This window comes from Lutra lutra, chromosome 7, assembly GCF_902655055.1.
Source record: "Lutra lutra chromosome 7, mLutLut1.2, whole genome shotgun sequence".
Classification (NCBI taxonomy): Eukaryota; Metazoa; Chordata; class Mammalia; order Carnivora; family Mustelidae; genus Lutra; species Lutra lutra.
In genome coordinates, this window is record NC_062284.1 from 63,968,838 (window position 1) to 63,981,481 (window position 12,644).

The following is a 12,644-nucleotide window of genomic DNA, read 5'->3' on the forward strand; positions in this document are numbered from 1 at the left end:
AGGGAGCAGAAGATTCATCAACAATCTGCTATACCAATGTCAGCACAATGACAGTAGCTCTCCTGGGTGCTCACCATGTGCCAAGAGCTGCTAAGCCCATTATATACATCATCTCATTTAATCCTCACTGAAATCCTATGAGGTAAGCATTATCATCTATATTTTGTATAATGGTAAGATTGAGGCTTGGAAAAAGAAAAGTAACTTTGATTTTTGACTTTGTTTTTGTTTCCCTCCCCTACAAATTACATGGTAAAACCCGGTACATGTAGCTTCTTAAGATATCACTGTCCACTGCCTCCCCCAACTTTGTTTTACTTTTTTTTTCAAGATTCTATTTATTTATTTATTTGAGAGAGAGATAGACAGAGAGACAGAGCATGACTAGGAGTGGGATGGGAACGGGGGTGGTAAAGAGGGGGAGGAAGAAATAGGCTCCCTAGTGAGAAGGGAACCCAAGATAAGGCTCAATCCCAGGACTCTGGGATCATGACCCAAGCCAAAGACAGATGCTAAACCAACTGAACCATCCAGGCAACATCCAACTTTGTTTTTAAATAGTGAAATAAAAACTTGAAGTGCCCCGTTGTGAAATTTGGGACCTCAGGCTATATAGAATTTGGCATCACAATCTTTGAAGATGGAAGGGAGTCTTAGGAAGTCACATCTTATGGGAGAAACTGATTCCCAGAGGAGTTAAACATCTTAGCCAGCATTATTCAGTGCTCTGGGTTCTTCAGTGAGACAGAAGGCTTCTGTCTTTTTTTTAGGCTTCTGTCTTTTATACCAGTATTCTTGTCCCACAGCTACAGGCTCAAGGATGTGCAAGACTGTAGGATTTAGAACAATCATCTTTACTGAATGAGGTTAAACATTTCAGCCAAAGGGCGCCTGCCTGGAGGGCTCAGTAGGTTAAGAATCTACCTTCGGCTCAGGTCAAGATCTCAGGGTCCTGGAATCTAGCCCTGTATCAGGCTCTTTGCTTAATAAGGAGCCTGTTTCTCTCTCTCCATCTGCCCCCCTCCCCCTCTATTGTTCTCTCTCTTAAATAAATAAAGTCTTTAAAAAAAAATTCAGCTAACAACAAAAATATTCAAGATGAAACAAAGTTATTTTTTTTTTTTTTTTTTTTTTACTTAAGAATATAGTTCCTGGGGCGCCTGGGTGGCTCAGTGGGTTAAAGCCTCTGCCTTTGGCTCAGGTCATGATCCCAGGGTCCCGGGATTGAGTCCCGCATCGGGCTTTCTGCTTGGCAGGGAACCTGCTTCCTCTTCTCTCTCTTCTCTGCCTGCCTCTCTTCCTCCTTGTGATCTCTGTCTGTCAAATAAATAAATAAAATCTTAAAAAAAAAAGAACATAGTTCCTAGCTGATCATCAGAATTTAATAGCCATTTATTTGATAAGGAGTTTTATCCAACAAATGCCATGTACTGTCAAGGTGAGCAAGACACAGCACTACCCAGCAGTTGTCCATACTTTAGGTGAAGGGACAGACATGCAATCAAACAAAATAATTATGTACAGGTATGCACAAAGATCTAAGGTGCTATAGAAATGTGTAAAGCACTAATTCTTTTTTTTTTTTTTAAAGATTTTATTTATTTATTTGACAGACAGAGATCACAAGTTGGCAGAGAGGCAGGCAGAGAGAGAGGAAGGGAAGCAGGCTCCCTGCTGAGCAGAGAGCCCGATGCGGGACTCGATCCCAGGACCCTGAGATCATGACCTGAGCCGAAGGCAGCGGCTTAACCCACTGAGCCACCCAGGCGCCCAGTAAAGCACTAATTCTTAACTGGGAGGTAGTCACCCCCATGTACCTAGCAGACATTTGGCAGTATCTGGAGACAGTTTGACTATGATAACTAGGGAGGTGCTCCTGGCATCTGGTGAGCACAGGCCAGAGATGTGGGTAAACATCCTAAAATTCACAGGACAGCACCCCCACCCAACAAAAACTTAGCCAGCTCAAAGTGTCAGCAGGGCTGAAGGTGACAAACTCTAGTACAGAGTACTACAGAGTATACAGTACGAAATATTTTCTACAATGGATAGGAGAAGGGAGTAAAATTTGGTGAGGCTGGTTATGGAAAAGTTTACTAAAGAGATAATGATTGGGGTTGGGAGAGAGAGGACCCCAACAGAAGGGACAACATGTGCAAAGCTACAGAACCTGGCATATCTGGACATCCCAAACACCAGAGGAATATTTGTGCGCATTAGGACTGGACAGTGAGGCGTTGAGTAGGAGACAGACATTCAATAAAATCTATTGAGTTAGAGGAATTACTATAAGAAAATCTGTTGGTCACTCAGAAGCACAGTCTAGGTACAAATCTCTGTGAACTAAAATGACTCAAGAAAGAAATGAGGCTTTTCTCATCTTGCTTCCTTAAGGGCCTAGCATTTTCCAGGCATTTATATCTCAGAAATAGAGTCGGGGTTGTTTGAATGGAATGTGAGCTCTGAGAGGTGGAATAGCTTTCATTAAAGCCACTTAGATGGTGTCTCATTGCTGGGATCACAAACGGAGATGAGGTGGTTATTTCTCGTGCATTAGGCTTACAGGCAGATGATGTTTATTTCTTCTTTTGTAGAGAATCCCAACTCGGAATTGGTGATATGTCAATCTCAAGATTAGACTGCCGCCTTGAATCGAAATGAATTGCCATCCCCCTCCCTCATAAAAAAGGGTGGGTGGGTAGGCCATTCCAATCAGGTTTCTCTTTCTCTTAAGCTAATGATGATCAAAGCAACTGACAAACTGCCACGGAATCTGCCAGACCTCACTCTGGCCTTGCTGTATCCCCCCAGTGCCTGAATTTTCTTCCTTCTGTCATGCTCTGAGCCCATTCTTAGCAAACTACCAGGTCCCTGACTCCTGGTCTGCAGCTACTCTGGGCATGTTGTGCTCTGATCCAAGTAACTGCATCTGCCCTCTGGTGGCCTGATGACAAGAGCTTAATGGAGGTGAGTGATCCTTCTCTAACACAACTCATTTTCTAGGCATAGTGTAGAAAACTGGATCACAGGAGGAGGTATGGATTTTAGATCATGAAAGGAAATTCAGTGAAATATTTAATTTGTGACAGATTATGTGACAGATAGCTGCTATCCTCTCTTCGGGTATTGGAATAACTGAGAATTTATTTATTTTTAAGATTTATTTATTTTAGAGGGGGGCGGGATAGGAAGGGACAGTGGGAGAGGGAGAGAGAATCTCAGGGAGACTCCGCAGTGAGTGCACAGCCAGACCTGAGGCTCAATCCCACCACCCTGAGATCACTATCTGAGTGGAAATCAAGAGCCAGCTGCTTAATTGACTGAGTCACCCTGGTGTCCCTAGAATAATTGAGAACTTTGATAAGAGAGATTGGTAGGTAAGTAGTGATGCCCAACATAAACTTGAGAAAAATAAAACTAAATGCTGTAAAAAATTTATTAACTAATCACTTTATTTTTTAATATTCTAAAGATAGTCTTATTTCACAGTACACATGGATCTGTTTCATTTTTTCCTTTTAAATTTTAATTCTATTACAGTTAGGATATGGTGTTATGTTAGTTTCAGGTGTATAATGCAGTGATTCAACAATTCTATCTATTACTCAGTGCTTACCAAGGTAAGTGTACTCTTAATTCCCCATCACCTATTTCACCCGTCCTAATCACTTTATTTTCGATTGAAAAAATTTACTATATATAACTTGGTTTTCCAGTTATGCTATCACATTTGGTATTTTATATTTACAATAGAACTGATACTCACAGGAATTAAACATTTTTCTTGTCTTCCAGCTACTTATTTTTATCTTTAGCTGCGTCTTACAAAATTGACTGAAGAACTAATCATTTTATTTTCACTATAGTGAAGTCTGGGGTTATTTATGCCTGTTAGAATTCTGAAAAGTTATAAATGGAATTAGCATTAGCTAAGATATAATTTAAAAAAAATGAAATTCCAGTATAATTAATATAGAGAGTTTTATTAGTTTCAGGTGTACAATATAGTGACACGACAATTCTATACACTACCCAGTGATTATCACAATCAGTGTGCTCTCAGTCCCCTTTGCCTATTGCATCCACCCCCCACTCCACCACCTTTGCAGTAACCACCAATCTGTTCTCTATAATTAAGAGTGTTTTTGGCTTGTCTCTTTTTTTCTTTGTTCATTTGTTTCTTAAATTCCACATATGAGTGAAATCATATGGTAATTTTCTTTCTCTGACTGGCTAATTTCTCCTAGCATTGCACCCTCTAGGGCCATCCATGTTGATGCAAATGGTAAGATTTCATTCTTTTTTATGGCTAAGTAATATTCCACGGTGTATATACACCATCTCTTCTTTATCTATCGATGGATGCTTGGGCTGCTTCCATAATTTGGCTATTGTAACTAATGCTGCAATAAACACATTCCTGTATCCCTTAAAATTAGTGTTTTTGAATTCTTTGGGTAAGTACCCAGAAGTGCAATTACTGGCTCATATGGTAGTTCTATGTTTAATTTTTTGAGGAACCTCCATAAAATTTTTTCCGTAGTGGCTGCACCAGTTTGCATCCCTACCAATAGTGTATGAGGGCTCCTTTTGCTCCACGTCCTCAACAACACTTGTTGTTTCTTGTTTTTTTACATTAGCCATTCTGACAGGTGTAAGGTGGTATCTCATTGTGCTTTTGGTTTGCATTTCTCTGATAATTAATGACGTTGAACATCTTTTCATGTGTCTGTTGGCCATCTGCATATCTTCTTTGGAGAAATGTCTGTTCATGTCTTCCACCCATTTTTAATTGGGTTATTTGTTTTTATTATACAACTATAGGAGTTGTATAAGATCTTTTTATATTTTGGATATTAACCCTTTATTGGATATGTCAATTGCAAATATTTTCTCCCATTCAGTAGGTTGTGTTTTAGTTTTGTTGAGGGGTTAAATATTTTTAATTGAGTTCCTTTAAGATGTCTTCAGAGCTAAAATAAAAGAAGTTATATTTGTCTGAACTAAGTGTTTTCTTGATAGACAAAAGAAAATGTATATTTACAAAAAGAAAGCTGAAAAATACTAAAATTCATGAACAAGGAGTTTTGACACGAGTCCTTATGTTCTGATTTATCATCATACCCATCAGTTTCCATTTCTTATAAAGTTTAATTAAATGTATATTAATCATTAAGATAAGGATTTAATTTCCTCAGTTTTGGAACCTTTGGATTTGCTCTTACTCTTCCCTATCCTTAGTTGATGAAACAGAGTTATATGTATTTTGTTTATAACTTCTAGAGGGAAAAATGGACACTGTTGTCTATTTCTACTATACTCTTATTACTATTAACTATTCTTACTGCACTCTTTTTAAGGTGAAGTTAGTAAAAATAGACACTTTTCTATCATAATAAAAAATTGTGTAATAGTAAGTTTTCCATTATTTGAAATGTTCACACAGCAGCTAGGAAGGAGTGAATTAAATGACTTCTGGTCTCTTTTAACTCTGAGAAGCTAAGACTAAGTGATAAAGTTTATAATCTTTCTTTCTTATAAGAGTTAAAATGGCAGGGGTGCCTGGGTGGCTCAGTGGGTTGAACCTCTGCCTTCGGGTCAGGTCATGATCTCAGGGTCCTAGGATCGAGCCCCACATCAGGCTCTCTGCTCAGCGGGGAGCCTGCTTCCTGCTCTCTCTCTGCCTGCTGCTCTGCCTCCTTGTGATCTTTCTCTCTATCAATAAATAAATAAAATCTTAAAAAAAAAAAAAGAGTGAAAGTGACTGGCCACATGAAGCGTGACTGTATCTTGCTCTTGTGTTTGAGCCAGATGTAACACATAATTTGTCTTCTATAGATGAATTGTATTTTTCTGCTCTTAAGGTTAATTCTTCAGAAACCTGCCCATCAGAGTTTTTAAAAATTACTTTGAAGAAATAAAAGCTTTTTGAAAAGTAACAAATGACCTTTAAATATTTTACTAACCATGATTTCAAAAGTTCACAATCCAAAACTTCCCAGGGGAGTAAAAACTGGGAAAAATTTGAGCATTTTTCTGCAAGTTTCCAATGACTTCATTGTGTTACTCCTTCCTTGCCTTTTCTCTGCTTTATGAGAATATACAAGGTGAGTGAAAGGAGATGGATGTGTTTTCTTATAAAGTGATTGCTACCAGCCAGGTACTTTCTAAGGGTGATTCCTATCCTGGACTTTAATTTCTCTCCTTCTACCTTCAGGTTAGACTTTCCCTAAGGAGCTGGAGCTGGCAGTGGATGTGATTTCCTAAGATTTCCAGATAGAGAAATTTCAGAATCACCTTTGTTTTCCAGTTTTCAGACTCTCCTATTTTTCCCTCTGGAGTTGCAGGAAATTGTTCCAGCAATTTTGCTGGAGTTGGATCCATTTATTATTGTTTAAATATTTTATTTTTATTTTATTGTTATTTATTATTTGTATATTATTAAATATTTATTTATAAATATACACATAAATATTCATTTATAATTTATATTTTTATAATATAAATAATAAATATAAAATAAATATAAATAAAAATAAAATTCAATATCATTATTTTATAAATTATGATTATATATTTTACACATAAAATATAGTATATTAATATTTATTATCATATATAAAATATAAAATAATATATAATAAATATATAATTATATATAATATAAAAATAAAATAAAAAATAAAATAATAAATAACAAAATAAAATTATAGTTTATTATAAATTATAAATAAAATAAATTAAAATTTATTTTATTTATTTTACTTTATTATTTTTTAAAGATTTTTTAAAAGATTTTATTTATTTAGAGAGAAAGGGAGAAAGAGAGAGCAGGAGAAGGAGGAGGGATAAAGGGAGAGGAAGAAGAAGAAGCAGACTCCTTGCTGAGCAGGGATCCTGATGTGGGGCTCAATCCAAGGACCCTGGGACCATGACCTTAGCTGAAGGCAGACGTTTAATTGACTGAGCCATCCAGGTGTCCCACAGGGTTGATCCATTTAATAAATTCAATTGCACAAAACACTGATTGGCCCTCTCCTGACTCAATGATTAGGAAAATGGGCTTTGCGGTCAGATAATCAGTTCAAATCCAGGCTCTACCACTTAATTACTGTGTAACCCTGGCAAGTTATTTAACCTAGGCTTCAATTTCCTTCAAAACAGCAGAATAATACCTATCTCAAAAGGCTGTTATGAGGATTAAATGAAATAATGTGCAAAAAGCATTTTGCATAGTAAATGGTCAGTAAATATTAGTTAATATGATTAAACTAATACCTTGTTTTATAGAAGAGGCTATATTCTTGAAAGAGTAATTTGTAAAACCTCAATTGGCAAGATGAATTAACAATCAAATTACAAAAAATCATATAATGTCAAAATTAACATTAAATATATGTCTTCACATATGTGTATGAGTCAGTGGTTTTTCAGTCACAAAGTTGTACAACCAACACTACTATTTAATTCTAGAGCATTTTTCATCACCACAAAAAGAAATTCCATACCTACTAGCAGTCACACCTCATTTCCCCCTTGACCCAGCCCTGGAAACCACTCATATACTTTAAATGTATTTTAAAAACATACTGTATACAATTCCTAGATGGTATCCATTTCCAAAAGCTACTGCATTCACTAGGACTAACAACGTGCTCTGGTAGGCAACCTTTCTCTTAAATCATTAACTGGCCAGGTTCTCCCACAACTTTTATCTTATTCAGAATGCATCTAATTTTAAAGTTTTCTAGACAGACTGATTGGCTTAAAATTCAATACGTTTTATATTTGCATATTCCCTGAAGGGCATATGTTTCTGAGTTTGATCTTCTAAGCACATATTGAGAGGGTGAACAATTAGATTTTTTTCTTTTTCCATAGAATTGCCCACTCAGCCTAGTGCAAAAAAATGGAAGAATCTTAAAAAAATTTGGGGGGTTTATCTTTTGGTTAATGAAACTTAAATGAGTCATTGGCATATGAAAGGATGGTAAGCTAAAAGTTTTCCCTGTACAACAGAACCATGGGAGATAAGACTAGAAATAGGAGTTTGTAACATGTATAGGATTCTGAAATCTAGGGACTTTTTAGTAATAAAAAAAACCCCACACAACTTATTTGGTAGGCAATGGAAAGCAAAAGCAGATTTTTGAGGCAGAGAAGGGTTAGCAATTATTATTTCTACTATTATTAACTAGACTTTGTAACTGACTAGGTGATGGGAAAGGAAGAAGAGAACACCCAAAGATAACTCATATTTCAAAACTGGGATATTGGCGGTACAATAAATAGAAATAGGGAAGTCAAGAGAAGGAACTGACTTAGGAAGAAATAAAAATTATGTTTCAGGCTTGTTGAGTTTCAAGGATCCAGTTGTAAGCTCAGAGATGTGGGCTTAGAGATACAGATTTGGGAGTCACCTCCCTAGTCACCTCTATAGAGGTTGTACACAACGTTGGGAATGAATGGTTCACTTGGGAAGAAGAGTAGAGAGCTAGAAGAGAACTGAAGCTAGACCACGGTGATCGCTTACACTTAAGAAAGTGAGAAGAGGAAGAGAAACTGACCAAGGCATAGGAGTGGTCAGAGACAGGAGAACTAGATGGTATCGTATTACAGGAGTCAAATGAGAGAGACTTGTAAGTCAAGGAGGAGGAAGATTGAGAGTAAGTCATTATAAGAATGTTTAGCAAACTCCATGACAAGATTTCAGAAAACAGTTTTTATACTGTGTGGAGGTAGAGGGTCGATTAATAAGAGCAAAGAGATTTAGACAAGTTATCTTAAATAAGAGGTAACCACACTTACCATGAGGATAAATATCTATTCTTCCAACTTGTTTGTTGAGCCCCTTCTGTAGCAAAGAACTGTGCTAGGCATCAGAATCCAAGAAGAGTCATAGGACAGTGCTGTGATTAATGTAACATAGACACTCTCCACATTTGTTTCTCTCTAAAATTCTTGTCTTTACCAATGAACTGGCTCCATCTACACCTGCATTTCTTCTGACTTCTACTTAAAATTTAGCTCCTAGATTCTGTTTCCTTTAAAATTCTTCATGCCCAAATCAAAACCACAATGAGATACCACCTCACACCAGTCAAAATGGCTAAAATTAACAAGTCAGGAAATGACAGATGCTGGTGAGGATGTGGAGAAAGGGGAACCCTCCTACACTGTTGGTGGGAATGCAAGCTTGTGCAACCACTCTGGAAAACAGCATGGAGGTTCCTCAAAAAGTTGACAATAGAGCTACCCTACGACCCAGCAATTGCACTACTGGGTATTTACCCTAAAGATACAAACGTAGTGATCTGAAGGGGTACGTGCACCTGAATGTTTATAGCAGCAATGTCCACAATAGCCAAACTATGGAAAGAACCTAGATGTCCATCAATAGATGAATGGATAAAGAAGATGTGGTATATATATACATGGAATACGATGCAGCCATCAAAAGAAATGAAATCTTGCCATTTGCGATGACGTGGATGGAACTAGAGGGTGTTATGCTTAGCGAAATAAGTCAGTCAGAGAAAGACAACTACCATATGATCTCCCTGATATGAGGAAGTGGAGATGCAACTTGGGGGGTTTGGGGGTAGGAAAAGAATAAATGAAACAAGATGGGATCGGGAGGGAGACATACCATAAGAGACTCTTAATCTCACAAAACAAACTGAGGGTTGCTCGGGGGAGGGGGGTCGGGAGAGGGGGGTGGGGTTATGGACATTGGGGATGGTATGTGCTATGGTGAGTGCTGTGAAGTGTGTAAACCTGGCAATTCACAGACCTGTACCCCTGGGGCTAAAAATACATTATATGTTTATAAAAAAAATAAAAAATTTTAATAAAAAATAAATAAAATTCTTCATGCCATGACTTTTCATGTCCCAAATTGTACCTCATGGCTATCTATATGATTTGCTTCAACTGTCAATTTCCTGATTCTATTTCCAAAGTTAAATTCACAAGAGATTCTATATTGCCCAGATCATCTTTTTGCTTAGGTCACAGCTTGGGTTGTCAAATGGGTCAAAAGCCCAGCTGTATTTTATTCACCTATACCTGGGAGAGGGTAAAGGCTGCATGATAAATGTAGTCTTCCCCCCCTCTTTTTTTAAAGGTCCATCTATTTATTTTGAGAGAGAGTGTGTGTGTGAGAGAAAGTGAGTATGAGTGCAAGCAAAGGCAGGAGGGGCAGAAGGAGAGAGAATCCAAGGCAGACTCTGTGCTGGGCACAGAGCCCAATGCTGGCCTCCATGTCACTACACTGGGATCACAATCTGAGCCTTAAGCCAAGAGTCAGATGCTTAACGAACTGCACCACCCAAGTGCCCCATGAATGTAGTCTTGACCTTTAGCATGGACTGCACGAATGACAGCAACTAGATGATTAACACATCTAGTAGGTACTGGGGATGAATCTTGGTTTAAAAAATCCAGGTGTGCAAAGAATAGTGCATAGCCTTTTCTGTAACACTGTTTAATATGTACTTTGAGTCCCCATTCCTATAAGTTGGAGAGAAATCCAACTTGTAATCTTTGAGGAGAGGCATCCACACTGATTATTACTGAAAATACGTTACTAAATCTGGTCAAGATGGTATATGAAGGACATATTGAAATATCTCTATAACCTACTCCCCCCAAAACACGTAGAAATGTTGGATAAAGTGTCATAAACAACTTAAGCTTTGGTTTTCAAGTGGTAGAATAAAAACAGTGGTTTCATTTCTTCTTCTCTCAGAAACTTATCCTTCTTTAACTCAAAACTACAAGAAGAATGAAAACTAGACAAACTCTACTTGCAATATAGCTAGAGATGTCTGTAAGCCTGGATTACAAGCCTATGAAGGGCTACCATATCAATACAGTGAAAGTCATACAGGAATGTAATAATAGATGCTTAGGGATGCAGATTTTATACAAAGCAAGAGTGACATAGCTCTCCAAAGAAAGTGCCCCAAGACCGGCAAGCACTTGTACAGAACAATGAGAACAGGCAAGCAGGCTAAAGCAGGAGATTTCATGTACCCATTTTTCACCAAGATTTGAGACACAAGAGAAGTGAAGGTGAACAAGGGCAAACAAGCCATATTTGTGGAAAGAAGTTTGTTGGTGAGGAAGAGTGGAGGAGACTGACTACAGTATAAGTAACCCTGCAGTGCTGATCATGGGGGGAAGTAAGGGCTATGAGAACTCATGTACACATTGTTTCATAAAGAAAATAGCCTCAGATATGGCCCTTTCTCCACCCTCTTGCAAATTTCTTATAAATAGCTGATGCAGGGAGAACTAAAGATGTCTCTTCATTCAAAGATGTTTAAAGAAATAAGAAATAAACAGCATCTATAAAAAAGAATGGGAGAAAATGTCCAGAGCAAAGCACAGTTTAAAAATGTAGTTAGAAAATAAGGAAAGGAAATTAAGAGGTAAGTTGGCTAAGAAGCTCTGATGTTTGTCTGATGGGAGTTACAGAAAAAGGGACTGGAGAGCATGGTGGAGAGGTAATATTCAAAGAGAAAATGGCTATAGTAGATCCAAGCAGGCAAGATCCAGGTTTGAGGAGATCTGGTGTCAGTGATAGTGAACACAAGTGGTGTACAAGACTAGGGAACCAAGGTCTATGGACACAAGCCAAAGCACTTGGACAGAAAGAGATGAAAATTTAGGTATGGGAAGAGAGCAATAGAAAAAGTCATCAATGAGAATGGAATTTGATGACGAGTCAAATAATTTTTAGCCATGTTCCCCTGTCTAGGATAGATGTGAATATAAGCAGAACTAAGCCCCTAGATAGAGGCAAATACAAACTTCTACCTGGGAATGGGTGGTCAAGAATGAGAAATAAAGCAGCTCTGGATTCTCAGATTTTCAAGGGGGAAGTGTAGCAGATGGAGAGAACTCTGGTCTTAGAATTCTTTGGATTCCCTTGATTCTATTACTAACTTGAGAATCAGAACAAGTTATAAGTTCTAGTTTCCCTTTCAAGAGCATGAGACATAACCAACCCTCAGGGATTCTGCCTCAGAATATAACTTCTGTCTATATTTAACTTTTTCATTCTTCAGAAAACGTAATATACAAGTTGAGAAATAATACATGTACATTTAATATTTCTTACCCCCCATATTAATTTTCCTCACTTTTTGTCTGCCTAAGATATGATCTTTCAAGTCCCACCTTAGTGATCTTTAATGTTTCTTTTGGCTCCTACATCCTATTCAAGTGTCAGGGACCTATCTATTATGCTCCCCTAAAACATCCCTATCTCCATTATACAAATTACCCTCCTACTAGGGGCTCCTAGTTGTATTTTAATCTGACCCACAAATGTTAGTGGATGTGAGCTGCTTATAGGCAGAATCCTCTATTTTACCCATTTCAATGCCCCAGCAATATGGGCTTTAGAACAGAGCTGGCATTATTGAATGCGTATTTCATCAGACTCTTAAGCATTGAAATCAAAGCCAATTCTGGTGGTACACATCAAACAGTAGCCATAATACAGCATTATGCAAAGCAGGATCCTGTTCAGTATAAAATTTTGGCTCTGGAGTCAGATATGGCTTCATTTTTTTAAACTGTAAAATTTACATAAAATTAGCCATTTTAAAGTGTTCAATTCAGTGACTGCTATT

The 12,644-nt window shown here is 37.6% G+C and overlaps 1 protein-coding gene across 1 annotated transcript in view; it reads left to right on the forward strand.

Annotated features, from left to right (window-relative positions):
* Nucleotides 1-12,644, forward strand: part of TRIM69 (tripartite motif containing 69) — a 34,408-nt gene continuing 21,764 nt past the window's right edge. Inside the window, 2 exon segments of the mRNA XM_047739134.1 lie at nt 1-142; nt 2,595-2,967. Of these exon segments, the coding sequence (XP_047595090.1) occupies nt 2,962-2,967 (6 nt within the window). The 5' untranslated portion in view covers nt 1-142; nt 2,595-2,961.